This window comes from Oncorhynchus keta, unplaced genomic scaffold (genome assembly GCF_023373465.1).
Source record: "Oncorhynchus keta strain PuntledgeMale-10-30-2019 unplaced genomic scaffold, Oket_V2 Un_contig_14072_pilon_pilon, whole genome shotgun sequence".
In the NCBI taxonomy this organism is placed as follows: domain Eukaryota; kingdom Metazoa; phylum Chordata; class Actinopteri; order Salmoniformes; family Salmonidae; genus Oncorhynchus; species Oncorhynchus keta.
In genome coordinates, this window is record NW_026278531.1 from 7,501 (window position 1) to 24,234 (window position 16,734).

General features: G+C 37.6%; 1 protein-coding gene across 1 annotated transcript in view; it reads right to left on the minus strand.

Moving 5' to 3' along the window:
* The window catches only part of LOC127918379 (ribonuclease inhibitor-like), a 20,309-nt gene extending 3,826 nt beyond the window's left edge, over positions 1-16,483 (minus strand). The window contains exons 1-4 of the mRNA XM_052501653.1: positions 16,283-16,483; positions 14,080-14,276; positions 11,004-11,177; positions 7,881-8,054 (exon numbers count right to left, since the gene is read on the minus strand). Of these exons, the coding sequence (XP_052357613.1) occupies positions 7,881-8,054; positions 11,004-11,177; positions 14,080-14,276; positions 16,283-16,483 (746 nt within the window). The remainder of the gene's footprint in view (positions 1-7,880; positions 8,055-11,003; positions 11,178-14,079; positions 14,277-16,282) is intronic.
* Between the last annotated feature and the right edge of the window lie 251 nt (positions 16,484-16,734).

A 16,734-nucleotide genomic window follows, 5' to 3' on the forward strand; every position in this document is an offset into this window, starting at 1 on the left:
CATTTACCTGGTGTCCCGCCCGGTGTCCTGTGTCGAAATTATTGCGTAATCTGTAGGTCCATGCGCATTCCATTTCTTCAGAAGAGAAAATCAACTGCCACGAAGGATTTTATCGTCGATAGATATGTGAAAAACACATTGAGGATTGATTCTAAACATCGGTTTGCCATGTTTCTGTCGATATTATGGAGTTATTTTGGAAAAAAGTTTGCGTTTTAATGACTTTTTTTTTTTTTTTTTTTACCCAAACGTGATGAACAAAACGGAGCGATTAGTCGACACAAATAATATTTTTTGTGTAAAACGGAACATTTGCTATCTAACTGAGAGTCTCCTCATTGAAAACATCTGAAGTTCTTCAAAGGCAAATGATTTTATTTGAATCCTTTTCTGGTTTTTGTGAAAATGTTGCATGCTGAAAGACAGGCATAATCCTATGCTAGGCTATCAATACTGTTACACAAATGCTTGTTTAGCTATGGTTCAAAAGTATATTTTGAAAATCTGAGATGACAGTGTTGTTAACAAAAGGCTAAGCTTGAAAGCAAATAGATTAATTTCATTTCATTTGTGAATTTCATGAATAGTTAACGTTGCGTTATGGTAATGAGCTTGAGGCTGTAGTCACGATACCGGATCCGGGATGGCTCGACGCAAGAAGTTAAGACATATGTGTTTCAGTATTAAAAATGAAAACAATTCATGTTTCCAGTCTCCCAATTTGAAGAAGTCTTAAATATTATAAACAATTCACTCATAGTGTATTAAAATAGTCAAAAATTAGTTTTTTTGTCGTAAACTCGTTGGTTGCATTTGCAGTTTGTTTTGGTTGTGTTTTTGGTTGTGTTTTGCCCAATAATAAAATGGTGGATGATGAGTGGAGTACTTTTCTGTCTCAGAGAGTAGATAACATGTTTCTAAACAATAATAAATGAATCCTGATGATGCCATGATTAAGAAAAATAATGAAAGAATCATGAATAATAATGAGTGAGAAAGTTAGAGACGACAACAAAACATGCTAACCTCTCACCATTACCAATAACAGAGGAAACAACAAAACATGCTAACCTCTCACCATTACCAATAACAGAGGAAACAACAAAACATGCTAACCTCTCACCATTACCAATAACAGAGGAAACAACAAAACATGCTAACCTCTCACCATTACCAATAACAGAGGAAACAACAAAACATGCTAACCTCTCACCATTACCAATAACAGAGGAAACAACAAAACATGCTAACCTCTCACCATTACCAATAACAGAGGAAACAACAAAACATGCTAACCTCTCACCATTACCAATAACAGAGGAAACAACAAAACATGCTAACCTCTCACCATTACCAATAACAGAGGAAACAACAAAACATGCTAACCTCTCACCATTACAAATAACAGAGGAAACAACAAAACATGCTAACCTCTCACCATTACCAATAACAGAGGTTACAACAAAACATGCTAACCTCTCACCATTACCAATAACAGAGGAAACAACAAAACATGCTAACCTCTCACCATTACCAATAACAGAGGAAACAACAAAACATGCTAACCTCTCACCATTACCAATAACAGAGGAAACAACAAAACATGCTAACCTCTCACCATTACCAATAACAGAGGTTACAACAAAACATGCTAACCTCTCACCATTACCAATAACAAAGGCTACAACAAAACATGCTAACCTCTCACCATTACCAATAACAGAGGATACAACAAAACATGCTAACCTCTCACCATTACCAATAACAGATGTTACAACAAAACATGCTAACCTCTCACCATTACCAATAACAGAGGTTACAACAAAACATGCTAACCTCTCACCATTACCAATAACAAAGGCTACAACAAAACATGCTAACCTCTCACCATTACCAATAACAGAGGTTACAACAAAACATGCTAACCTCTCACCATTACCAATAACAGAGGAAACAACAAAACATGCTAACCTCTCACCATTACCAATAACAGAGGAAACAACAAAACATGCTAACCTCTCACCATTACCAATAACAGAGGAAACAACAAAACATGCTAACCTCTCACCATTACCAATAACAGAGGTTACAACAAAACATGCTAACCTCTCACCATTACCAATAACAAAGGCTACAACAAAACATGCTAACCTCTCACCATTACCAATAACAGAGGATACAACAAAACATGCTAACCTCTCACCATTACCAATAACAGATGTTACAACAAAACATGCTAACCTCTCACCATTACCAATAACAGAGGTTACAACAAAACATGCTAACCTCTCACCATTACCAATAACAGAGGAAACAACAAAACATGCTGACCTCTCACCATTACCAATAACAGAGGAAACAACAAAACATGCTAACCTCTCACCATTACCAATAACAGAGACTACAACAAAACACACTAACCTCTCACCATTACCAATAACAGAGGCTACAACAAAACATACTAACCTCTCACCATTACCAATAACAGAGATTACAACAAAACATGATAACCTCTCACCATTACCAATAACAGAGACTACAACAAAACACACTAACCTCTCACCATTACCAATAACAGAGGCTACAACAAAACACACTAACCTCTCACCATTACCAATAACAGAGGCTACAACAAAACATACTAACCTCTCACCATTACCAATAACAGAGGAAACAACAAAACATGCTGACCTCTCACCATTACCAATAACAGAGGAAACAACAAAACATGCTGACCTCTCACCATTACCAATAACAGAGGAAACAACAAAACATGCTAACCTCTCACCATTACCAATAACAGAGGAAACAACAAAACATGCTAACCTCTCACCATTACCAATAACAGAGGAAACAACAAAACATGCTAACCTCTCACCATTACCAATAACAGAGGTTACAACAAAACATGCTAACCTCTCACCATTACCAATAACAGAGGTTACAACAAAACATGCTAACCTCTCACCATTACCAATAACAGAGGAAACAACAAAACATGCTAACCTCTCACCATTACCAATAACAGAGGAAACAACAAAACATGCTAACCTCTCACCATTACCAATAACAGAGGAAACAACAAAACATGCTAACCTCTCACCATTACCAATAACAGAGGAAACAACAAAACATGCTAACCTCTCACCATTACCAATAACAGAGGAAACAACAAAACATGCTAACCTCTCACCATTACCAATAACAGAGGTTACAACAAAACATGCTAACCTCTCACCATTACCAATAACAGAGGCTACAACAAAACATGCTAACCTCTCACCATTACCAATAACAGAGGATACAACAAAACATGCTAACCTCTCACCATTACCAATAACAGAGGAAACAACAAAACATGCTAACCTCTCACCATTACCAATAACAGAGGAAACAACAAAACATGCTAACCTCTCACCATTACCAATAACAAAGGCTACAACAAAACATGCTAACCACTCACCATTACCAATAACAGAGACTACAACAAAATATGCTAACCTCTCACCATTACCAATAACAGAGGAAACAACAAAACATGCTAACCTCTCACCATTACCAATAACAAAGGCTACAACAAAACATGCTAACCACTCACCATTACCAATAACAGAGACTACAACAAAACATGCTAACCTCTCACCATTACCAATAACAGAGGAAACAACAAAACATGCTGACCTCTCACCATTACCAATAACAGAGGAAACAACAAAACATGCTGACCTCTCACCATTACCAATAACAGAGGAAACAACAAAACATGCTAACCTCTCACCATTACCAATAACAGAGACTACAACAAAACATGCTAACCTCTCACCATTACCAATAACAGAGGCTACAACAAAACATGCTAACCTCTCACCATTACCAATAACAGAGTCTACAACAAAACATGCTAACCTCTCATCATTACCAATAACAGAGGCTACAACAAAACATGCTAACCTCTCACCATTACCAATAACAGAGGAAACAACAAAACATGCTGACCTCTCACCATTACCAATAACAGAGGAAACAACAAAACATGCTAACCTCTCACCATTACCAATAACAGAGACTACAACAAAACACACTAACCTCTCACCATTACCAATAACAGAGACTACAACAAAACACACTAACCTCTCACCATTACCAATAACAGAGGCTACAACAAAACATACTAACCTCTCACCATTACCAATAACAGAGATTACAACAAAACATGATAACCTCTCACCATTACCAATAACAGAGACTACAACAAAACATACTAACCTCTCACCATTACCAATAACAGAGTCTACAACAAAACATACTAACCTCTCACCATTACCAATAACAGAGGCTACAACAAAACATGCTAACCTCTCACCATTACCAATAACAGAGGAAACAACAAAACACACTAACCTCTCACCATTACCAATAACAGAGGCTACAACAAAACATACTAACCTCTCACCATTACCAATAACAGAGGAAACAACAAAACATGCTAACCTCTCACCATTACCAATAACAGAGGCTACAACAAAACATGCTAACCTCTCACCATTACCAATAACAGAGACTACAACAAAACATGCTAACCTCTCACCATTACCAATAACAGAGGCTACAACAAAACATGTTAACCTCTCACCATTACCAATAACAGAGGATACAACAAAACATGCTAACCTCTCACCATTACCAATAACAGAGGCTACAACAAAACATGTTAACCTCTCACCATTACCAATAACAGAGGATACAACAAAACATGCTAACCTCTCACCATTACCAATAACAGAGGATACAACAAAACATGCTAACCTCTCGCCATTACCAATAACAAGGGAAACAACAAAACATGCTAACCTCTCACCATTACCAATAACAGAGGCTACAACAAAACATGTTAACCTCTCACCATTACCAATAACAGAGGAAACAACAAAACATACTCTCACCATTACCAATAACAGAGGCTACAACAAAACATACTAACTGCTCACCATTACCAATAACAGAGGAAACAACAAAACATGCTGACCTCTCACCATTACCAATAACAGAGGAAACAACAAAACATGCTGACCTCTCACCATTACCAATAACAGAGGAAACAACAAAACATGCTAACCTCTCACCATTACCAATAACAGAGGAAACAACAAAACATGCTGACCTCTCACCATTACCAATAACAGAGGAAACAACAAAACATGCTAACCTCTCACCATTACCAATAACAGAGGAAACAACAAAACATGCTAACCTCTCACCATTACCAATAACAGAGGAAACAACAAAACATGCTAACCTCTCACCATTACCAATAACAGAGACTACAACAAAACATGCTAACCTCTCACCATTACCAATAACAGAGACTACAACAAAACATGCTAACCTCTCACCATTACCAATAACAGAGACTACAACAAAACATGCTAACCTACAACAAAACTCACCACCATTACCAATAACAGAGGCTCATACAACAAAACATGCTAACCTCTCACCATTACCAATAACAGAGGCTACAACAAAACATACTAACCTCTCACCATTACCAATAACAGAGGAAACAACAAAACATGCTAACCTCTCACCATTACCAATAACAGAGGCTACAACAAAACATGCTAACCTCTCACCATTACCAATAACAGAGGAAACAACAAAACATGTTAACCTCTCACCATTACCAATAACAGAGACTACAACAAAACATGCTAACCTCTCACCATTACCAATAACAGAGACTACAACAAAACATACTAACCTCTCACCATTACCAATAACAGAGACTACAACAAAACATGTTAACCTCTCACCATAACCAATAACAGAGGCTACAACAAAACATGTTAACCTCTCACCATTACCAATAACAGAGGATACAACAAAAAGCATGCTAACCTCTCACCATTACCAATAACAGAGGAAACAACAAAACATGTTAACCTCTCACCATTACCAATAACAGAGGCTACAACAAAACATACTAACTGCTCACCATTACAAATAACAGAGGATACAACAAAACATGCTAACCTCTCACCATTACCAATAACAGAGGCTACAAAACAAAACATACTAACTGCTCACCATTACCAATAACAGAGGCTACAACAAAACATACTAACTGCTCACCATTACCAATAACAGAGGATACAACAAAACATGCTAACCTCTCACCATTACCAATAACAGAGGCTACAACAAAACATACTAACTGCTCACCATTACCAATAACAGAGGATACAACAACACATGCTAACCTCTCACCATTACCAATAACAGAGGCTACAACAAAACATACTAACTGCTCACCATTACCAATAACAGAGGATACAACAAAACATGCTAACCTCTCACCATTACCAATAACAGAGGAAACAACAAAACATGCTAACCTCTCACCATTACCAATAACAGAGGAAACAACAAAACATGCTAACCTCTCACCATTACCAATAACAGAGGCTACAACAAAACATGCTAACCTCTCACCATTACCAATAACAGAGGCTACAACAAAACATGCCAATCTCTCACCAACAATTACCAATAACAGAGACTACAACAAAACATGCTAACCTCTCACAAAACATTACCAATAACAGAGACTACAACAAAACATGCTAACCTCTCACCATTACTACAAAAACAGAGACTACAACAAAACATGCTAACCTCTCACCATTACCAATAACAGAGACTACAACAAAACATGCTAACCTCTCACCATTATCAATAACAGAGGATACAACAAAACATGCTAACCTCTCACCATTACCAATAACAGAGGCTACAACAAAACATGCTAACCTCTCACCATTACCAATAACAGAGGCTACAACAAAACATGCAAACCTCTCACCATTACCAATAATAGTGGCTAGAAGTGTTCAGAAACATCTTCTATTCTTACTGACAATACAGGTGAAGTGACTCCAAAATGACAGGACATTATTCACCATTCAGTTTCTATTAGGAAAACATCTAAAACACAACCAAGACAAACTGCAAATTAATTCAACAAGTTATTAGAATCACAAGCTTGATGTAATCACTGCAGGCTTGGAATATGGGACCAAATACTAAACGTATGACTACTTTAACACACTATAAGTGAATATAACCGAATAATTACGACTTTTCAAATGCTTTCATATCTGATAATACTGACCTCAGAGTCTCCAGTTTACAGTGGGGATTCCCCAGTCCAGCAGAGAGCAGCTTCACTCCTGAATCCTTCAGGTCATTGTTACTCAGATCCAGCGCTCTCAGGTGTGAGGGTTTGACCTCAGAGCTGAGACCAGAGAAGCACAGCCTTCCTCTGTGACTCCACAGCCTGACAGCCTGACAAAGAGATCATCATGACTTCACAAACACACTGTTAATTTAACACCAGTAGTGTAGAAGGACAATTAAGTTTTAATTGTGATTGATATGTGAAAATTAACATAATATTTAGTTAGTTAACCACAACACCCCTGTGGTGAAACGATTATTGCTGTGGAAGGTAATGAGCAACATATTGTGTATGTGTGTGTGTGTGTGTGTGTGTGTGTGTGTGTGTGTGTGTGTGTGTGTGTGTGTGTGTGTGTGTGTGTGTGTGTGTGTGTGTGTGTGTGTGTCCTGTTGGTGTCCTATGTGTGTCCAGTGTGTGTGTGTGTGTGTGTGTCCTGTTGGTGTCCTATGTGTGTTCAGTGAGTCCATTGTGTGAAAGGACACACACAATGGCCAAACAGAATGGACAGATACAGGACACACACTGGACACACACACACACACAGTATATAACTTTGTCCAAGTGTTGGTAAGAATGTTTGTCTTAACCAGCCTGATAAGTCCAACATGTCTGATATGAACATTGACATAAACCCTCTACATACTTGAGTTTCTCCAGTCTGCAGTGTGGATCCTCCAGTCCAGCAGAGAGCAGTCTGACTCCTGAGTCTCCTGGGTGATTGTAGCTCAGGTCCAGCTCTCTCAGGTGTGAGGGGTTTGACTCCAGAGCTGAGACCAGAGAAGCACAGCCTTCCTCTGTGACTAGACAGCCTGACAGCCTGCAAAGAGTCAAATCATATTAAAATCACACTGATATTCTTTGGTGGTGAAAATAGTTGCAGTCTATTTTGTCAACATATTCAGATATATCAGTGTCCTGAAACCTGACATATCTATTCGTAAAATAGTGTATCATCATAAAAAATGACAAATGATCAAAGTATTGCCTGCAGATAGAAACATGTATAGTACAAATATTATAGTAGACTGACCAGACCAGTTTAAAAAGCAGTATCAGTCAGAAGACAGACAGTGAGGTTTCAGATTTAGATTGTATTGAGTATACAGTCCACACCATATCTATTTAGACAGTGAGGTATCAGATTTAGATTGTATTGAGTATACAGTCCACACCATATCTATTTAGACAGTGAGGTATCAGATTTAGATTGTATTGAGTATACAGTCCACACCATATCTATTTAGACAGTGAGGTATCAGATTTAGATTGTATTGAGTATACAGTCCACACCATATCTATTTAGACAGTGAGGTATCAGATTTATATTGTATTGAGTATACAGTCCACACCATATATATTTAGACAGTGAGGAATCAGATTTAGATTGTATTGAGTATACAGTCCACATCATATCTATTTAGACAGTGAGGAATCAGATTTAGATTGTATTGAGTATACAGTCCACACCATATCTATTTAGACAGTGAGGTATCAGATTTAGATTGTATTGAGTATACAGTCCACACCATATCTATTTAGACAGTGAAGCTAACATTTCAAATGTGGCTCTATTCTCCAACATTTTGGATTTGAGGTCAAATGTTTCATATGACATGACAGTTTATAATGTCACCTTTAATTTGAGGTTATTTTAAGACAAGTGTTTCACTATTAAAAATTAAAACAATTTATGTTTCTAGTCTCCCCATTTGAAGAAGTCTTAAGTATTCTGAACAATTCACACATAGTGTATTAAAATAGTCAAAAAATTAGTTTTTTTGTCGTAAACTCGTTGGTTGCATTTGCAGTTTGTTTTGGTTGTGTTTTTGGTTGTGTTTTGCCCAATAATAAAATGGTGGATGATGAGTGGAGTACTTTTCTGTCTCAGAGAGTAGATAACATGTTTCTAAACAATAATAAATTAATCCTGATGATGCCATGATTAAGAAAAATAATGAAAGATTCATGAAAAATAATGAGTGAGAAAGTTACAGAGGCTACAACAAAACATGGTAACCTCTCACCATTACCAATAACAGAGACTACAACAAAACATGGTAACCTCTCACCATTACCAATAACAGAGACTACAACAAAGCATGCTAACCTCTCACCATTACCAATAACAGAGACTACAACAAAACAGCTAACCTCTCACCATTACCAATAACAGAGGCTACAACAAAACATGGTAACCTCTCACCATTACCAATAACAGAGACTACAACAAAACATAACCTCTCACCATTACCAATAACAGAGACTACAACAAAACACTAAACCATTACCAATAACAGAGCTACAACAAAACATGCTAACCTCTCACCATTACCAATAACAGAGACTACAACAAAACATGCTAACCTCTCACCATTACCAATAACAGAGGCTACAACAAAACATGGTAACCTCTCACCATTACCAATAACAGAGCTAACCTCTCACCATTACCAATAACAGAGGCTACAACAAAACATGCTAACCTCTCACCATTACCAATAACAGAGGCTACAACAAAAGATGCTAACCTCTCACCATTACCAATAACAGAGGCTACAACAAAAGATGCTAACCTCTCACCATTACCAATAACAGAGGCTACAACAAAACATGCTAACCTCTCACCATTACCAATAACAGAGGCTACAACAAAACATGCTAACCTCTCACCATTACCAATAACAGAGGCTACAACAAAACATGCTAACCTCTCACCATTACCAATAACAGAGGCTACAACAAAAGATGCTAACCTCTCACCATTACCAATAACAGAGGCTACAACAAAAGATGCTAACCTCTCACCATTACCAATAACAGGCTACAACAAAACATGCTAACCTCTCACCATTACCAATAACAGAGGCTACAACAAAACATGCTAACCTCTCACCATTACCAATAACAGAGGATACAACAAAACATGCTAACCTCTCACCATTACCAATAACAGAGGCTACAACAAAACATGCTAACCTCTCACCATTACCAATAACAGAGACTACAACAAAACATGCTAACCTCTCACCATTACCAATAACAGAGGCTACAACAAAACATGCTAACCTCTCACCATTACCAATAACAGAGGCTACAACAAAACATGCTAACCTCTCACCATTACCAATAACAGAGGCTACAACAAAACATGCTAACCTCTCACCATTACCAATAACAGAGACTACAACAAAACATGCTAACCTCTCACCATTACCAATAACAGAGACTACAACAAAACATGCTAACCTCTCACCATTACCAATAACAGAGGCTACAACAAAACATGCTAACCTCTCACCATTACCAATAACAGAGACTACAACAAAACATGATAACCTCTCACCACTTCCAATAACAGGGGGTCTGATCTTTGTGCCTCTGTAACTTTCTCATTCATCATTATTCTCGATTCATTCCTGATTATTCATCATCATAGTAGCATCCACATGAATGTAGAAGTGTTCAGAAACATCTTCTATTCTTACTGACAATACAAGTGAAGTGACTCCAAAATGACAGGACATTATTCACCATTCAGTTTCTATTAGGAAAACATCTAAAACACAACCAAGACAAACTGCTAATTAATTCAACAAGTTAGTAGAATCACAAGCTTGATGTAATCACTGCAGGCATGGAATATGGGACCAAATACTAAACTTATGACTACTTTAATACACTATAAGTGAATGTTTCAGAGTAATTACGACTTTTTCAAATGGGAGAACTACATTATTAAAGTGCTTTCATATCTGATAATACTGACCTCAGAATCTCCAGTTTACAGTGTGGATCCTCCAGTCCAGCAGAGAGCAGCTTCACTCCTGAATCCTTCAGGTCATTGTTACTCAGATCCAGCTCTCTCAGGTGTGAGGGGTTTGACTCCAGAGCTGAGACCAGAGAAGCACAGCCTTCCTCTGTGACTAGACAGCCTGACAGCCTGCAAAGAGTCAAATCAGATTAAAATCACACTGCTATTCTTTGGTGGTGAAAATAGTGGCAGTCTATTTTGTCAACATATTCAGATATATCAGTGTCCTGAAACCTTCCATATCTATTCGTAAAATAGTGTATCATCATAAAAAATGACAAATGATCAAAGTATTGCCTGCAGATAGAAACATGTATAGTACAAATATTATAGTAGACTGACCAGACCAGTTTAAAATCAGTATCAGTCAGAAGACAGACAGTGAGGAATCAGATTTAGATTGTATTGAGTATACAGTCCACACCATATCTATTTAGACAGTGAGGTATCAGATTTAGATTGTATTGAGTATACAGTCCACACCATATCTATTTAGACAGTGAGGAATCAGATTTAGATTGTATTGAGTATACAGTCCACACCATATCTATTTAGACAGTGAGGTATCAGATTTAGATTGTATTGAGTATACAGTCCACACCATATCTATTTAGACAGTGAGGTATCAGATTTAGATTGTATTGAGTATACAGTCCACACCATATCTATTTAGACAGTGAGGTATCAGATTTAGATTGTATTGAGTATACAGTCCTCACCATATCTATTTAGACAGTGAGGTATCAGATTTAGATTGTATTGAGTATACAGTCCACACCATATCTATTTAGACAGTGAGGAATCAGATTTAGATTGTATTGAGATTAACAGTCCACATCATATCTATTTAGACAGTGAGTCATTTGTCAACATTTCAGATTTAGTTGTGTTTTGCCTGACATATCTATTTTGTGGATTGAGTATACAGTCCACACCATATCTATTTAGACAGTGAGGAATCAGATTTAGATTGTAGTAATACAGTCCACACCATATCTATTTAGAAAAATTGTATTGAGTATACAGTCCTCATATCTATTTAGACAGTGAGGTATCAGATTTAGATTGTATTGAGTATACAGTCCACACCATATCTATTTAGACAGTGAGGTATCAGATTTTAGATTGTATTGAGTATACAGTCCACCATATCTATTTAGACAGTGAGGTATCAGATTTTTAGATTGTATTGAGTATACAGTCCACACCATATCTATTTAGACAGTGAGGTATCAGATTTAGATTGTATTGAGTATACAGTCCACACCATATCTATTTAGACAGTGAGGTATCAGATTTAGATTGTATTGAGTATACAGTCCACACCATATCTATTTAGACAGTGAAGCTAACATTTAAAATGTGGCTCTATTCTCCAACATTTTGGATTTGAGGTCAAATGTTTCATATGACGTGACAGTTTATAATGTCACCTTTAATTTGAGGTTATTTTAAGACAAGTGTTTCACTATTAAAAATTAAAACAATTTATGTTTCTAGTCTCCCCATTTGAAGAAGTCTTAAGTATTCTGAACAATTCACACATAGTGTATTAAAATAGTCAAAAAATTAGTTTTTTTGTCGTAAACTCGTTAGTTGCATTTGCAGTTTGTTTTGGTTGTGTTTTTGTTTGTGTTTTGCCCAATAATAAAATGGTGGATGATGAGTGGAGTACTTTTCTGTCTCAGAGAGTAGATAACATGTTTCTAAACAATAATAAATGTATCCTGAGGATGCCATGATTAAGAAAAATAATGAAAGATTCATGAAAAAAATGAGTGAGAAAGTTACAGAGGCTACAACAAAAAATGACTACAACAAATCATGTAACCTCTCACCATTACCAATAACAGAGACTACAACAAAACATGCTAACCTCTCACCATTACCAATAACAGAGACTACAACAAAACATGCTAACCTCTCACCATTACCAATAACAGAGACTACAACAAAACATATAAACCATTACCAATAACAGAGACTACAACAAAACATGCTAACCTCTCACCATTACCAATAACAGAGACTACAACAAAACATCTAACCATTACCAATAACAGAGACTACAACAAAGCATGCTAACCTCTCACCATTACCAATAACAGAGACTACAACAAAACATGCTAACCTCTCACCATTACCAATAACAGAGACTACAACAAAATGCTAACCTCTCACCATTACCAATGCTAAGCATGCTAACCTCTCACCATTACCAATAACAGAGACTACAACAAAACATGCTAACCTCTCACCATTACCAATAACAGAGACTACAACAAAACATGCTAACCTCTCACCATTACCAATAACAGAGGCTACAACAAAACATGATACAACAAAACATTAACCTCTCACCATTACCAATAACAGAGACTACAACAAAACATGCTAACCTCTCACCATTACCAATAACAGAGACTACAACAAAACATGCTAACCTCTCACCATTACCAATAACAGAGACTACAACAAAGCATGCTAACCTCTCACCATTACCAATAACAGAGACTACAACAAAACATGCTAACCTCTCACCATTACCAATAACAGAGGCTACAACAAAACATGTTAACCTCTCACCATTACCAATAACAGAGGGCTACAACAAAACATGCTAACCTCTCACCATTACCAATAACAGAGGGGGTCTGATCTTTGTGCCTCTGTAACTCTCATTCATCATTATTCTCGATTCATTCCTGATTATTCATCATCATAGTAGCATCCACATGAATGTAGAAGTGTTCAGAAACATCTTCTATTCTTACTGACAATACAAGTGAAGTGACTCCAAAATGACAGGACATTATTCACCATTCAGTTTCTATTAGGAAAACATCAAAACACAACCAAGACAAACTGCTAATTAATTCAACAAGTTAGTAGAATCACAAGCTTGATGTAATCACTGCAGGCATGGAATATGGGACCAAATACTAAACGTATGACTACTTTAATACACTATAAGTGAATATAACCGAATAATTACGACTTTTCAAATGCTTTCATATCTGATAATACTGACCTCAGAGTCTCCAGTTTACAGTGGGGATTCCCCAGTCCAGCAGAGAGCAGCTTCACTCCTGAATCCTTCAGGTCATTGTTACTCAGATCCAGCTCTCTCAGGTGTGAGGGGTTTGACCTCAGCGCTGAGACCAGAGAAGCACAGCCTTCCTCTGTGACTCCACAGCCTGACAGCCTGACAAAGAGATCATCATGACTTCACAAACACACTGTTAATTTAACACCAGTAGTGTAGAAGGACAATGGCAGATGCATTTGGTTAATTCTCCCAAACAACATATAGATTCATCTTCCGTCTCCTAGAATTGTATGGTCATATTGTTATACAGATGTGAAAATCAATGAATTTATTCAATATGTTTTTCAAAATAATATACAGTGCCTTGCGAAAGTATTCGCCCCCTTGAACTTTGCGACCTTTTGCCAAATTTCAGGCTTCAAACATAAAGATATAAAACTGTATTTTTTTTGTGAAGAATCAACAACAAGTGGGACACAATCATGAAGTGGAACAACATTTATTGGATATTTCAAACTTTTTTAACAAATCAAAAAGCTGAAAAATTGGGTGTGCAAAATTATTCAGCCCCCTTAAGTTAATACTTTGTAGCGCCACCTTTTGCTGAGATTACAGCTGTAAGTCGCTTGGGGTATGTCTCTATCAGTTTTTGCACATCGAGAGACTGACATTTTTTCCCATTCCTCCTTGCAAACAGCTCGAGCTCAGTGAGGTTGGATGGAGAGCATTTGTGAACAGCAGTTTTCAGTTCTTTCCACAGATTCTCGATTGGATTCAGGTCTGGACTTTGACTTGGCCATTCTAACACCTGGATATGTTTATTTTTGAACCATTCCATTGTAGATTTTGCTTTATGTTTTGGATCATTGTCTTGTTGGAAGACAAATCTCTGTCCCAGTCTCAGGTCTTTTTGCAGACTCCATCAGGTTTTCTTCCAGAATGGTCCTGTATTTGGCTCCATCCATCTTCCCATCAATTTTAACCTCTTCCCTGCTGAAGAAAAGCAGGCCCAAACCATGATGCTGCCACCACCATGTTTGACAGTGGGGATGGTGTGTTCAGGGTGATGAGCTGTGTTGCTTTTACGCCAAACATAACGTTTTGCATTGTTGCCAAAAAAGTTCAATTTTTTGGTTTCATCTGACCAGAGCACCTTCTTCCACATGTTTGATGTGTCTCCCAGGTGGCTTGTGGCAAACTTAAACAACACTTTTTATGGATATCTTTAAGAAATAGCTTTCTTCTTGCCACTCTTCCATAAAGGCCAGATTTGTGCAATATACGACTGATTGTTGTCCTATGGACAGAGTCTCCCACCTCAGCTGTAGATCTCTGCAGTTCATCCAGAGTGATCATGGGCCTCTTGGCTGCATCTCTGATCAGTCTTCTTCTTGTATGAGCTGAAAGTTTAGAGGGACGGCAAGGTCTTGGTAGATCTGCAGTGGTCTGATACTCCTTCCATTTCAATATTATCGCTGCACAGTGCTCCTTGGGATGTTTAAAGCTTGGGAAATCTTTTTGTATCCAAACCGCTTTAAACTTCTTCACAACAGTATCTCGGACCTGCCTGGTGTGTTCCTTGTTCTTCATGATGCTCTCTGTGCTTTAACAGACCTCTGAGACTATCAGGTGCATTTATACGGAGACTTGATTACACACAGGTGGATTGTATTTATCATCATTAGTCATTTAGGTCAACATTGGATCATTCAGAGATCCTCACTGAACTTCTGAGAGTTTGCTGCACTGAATAAAGGGGCTGAATAATTTTGCACGCCCAATTTTTCAGTTTTTGATTTGTTAAAAAAGTTTGAAAATATCCAATAAATGTCGTTCCACTTCATGATTGTGTCCCATTTGTTGTTGATTCTTCACAAAAATATACAGTTTTATATCTTTATGTTTGAAGCCTGGAAATGTGGCAAAGGTCGCAAAGTTCAAGGGGGCCGAATACTTTTCGCAGGGCACTGTATTATACATATTATAATACATATTTTTCTCTAAACTGAATATTTCTTCCTGATGATTAGTTCTTATATGTCATTTTATTTACTCACAGAACAGCTCTGAGGCTTTGACCACTGGCAGCAGCCTCAGAAGACCTTCCTCTGATCTGGAGTATTTCTTCAGGTCAAACACATCCAGCTCCTTTTCTGAAGTCAGTAACACAAAGACCAGAGCTGACCACTGTCCAGGGTGACAGGTTGGGTTTTGAGAGACTTCCTGATCTCAGGTAGCTTTGGATCTCCTCCACTAGAGAATGGTCCTTCAGTTCATTCAGACAGTGGAACAGATTGATGCTCCTCTCTGGAGAGGGATTCTCCTGGATCTTCTCCTTGATGTACTTGACTGTTTCTTCATGGCTCTGTGAGCTACTTCTTGTCATTGTTAGTAGACTCGTAAGTGCTTCTGATTGGACTCCAGTGAGAGGCCCAGAAGGAAGCTGGAGGAAAAGGTCCAGGTTTCCTGTCTCACTTTGTAAAGCTTTATCCACAGCACTCTTGTAGAAAGTAACTTTACGCCTTTGTTTGATCCTCACAGAAAGCTCCTGGACGTCGTTCTCAGTTTGTCCATTACATTCTCATTGTTGTTGATGAATGAGAGGAACACATATACAGCAGCCAGAAACTCCTGAAT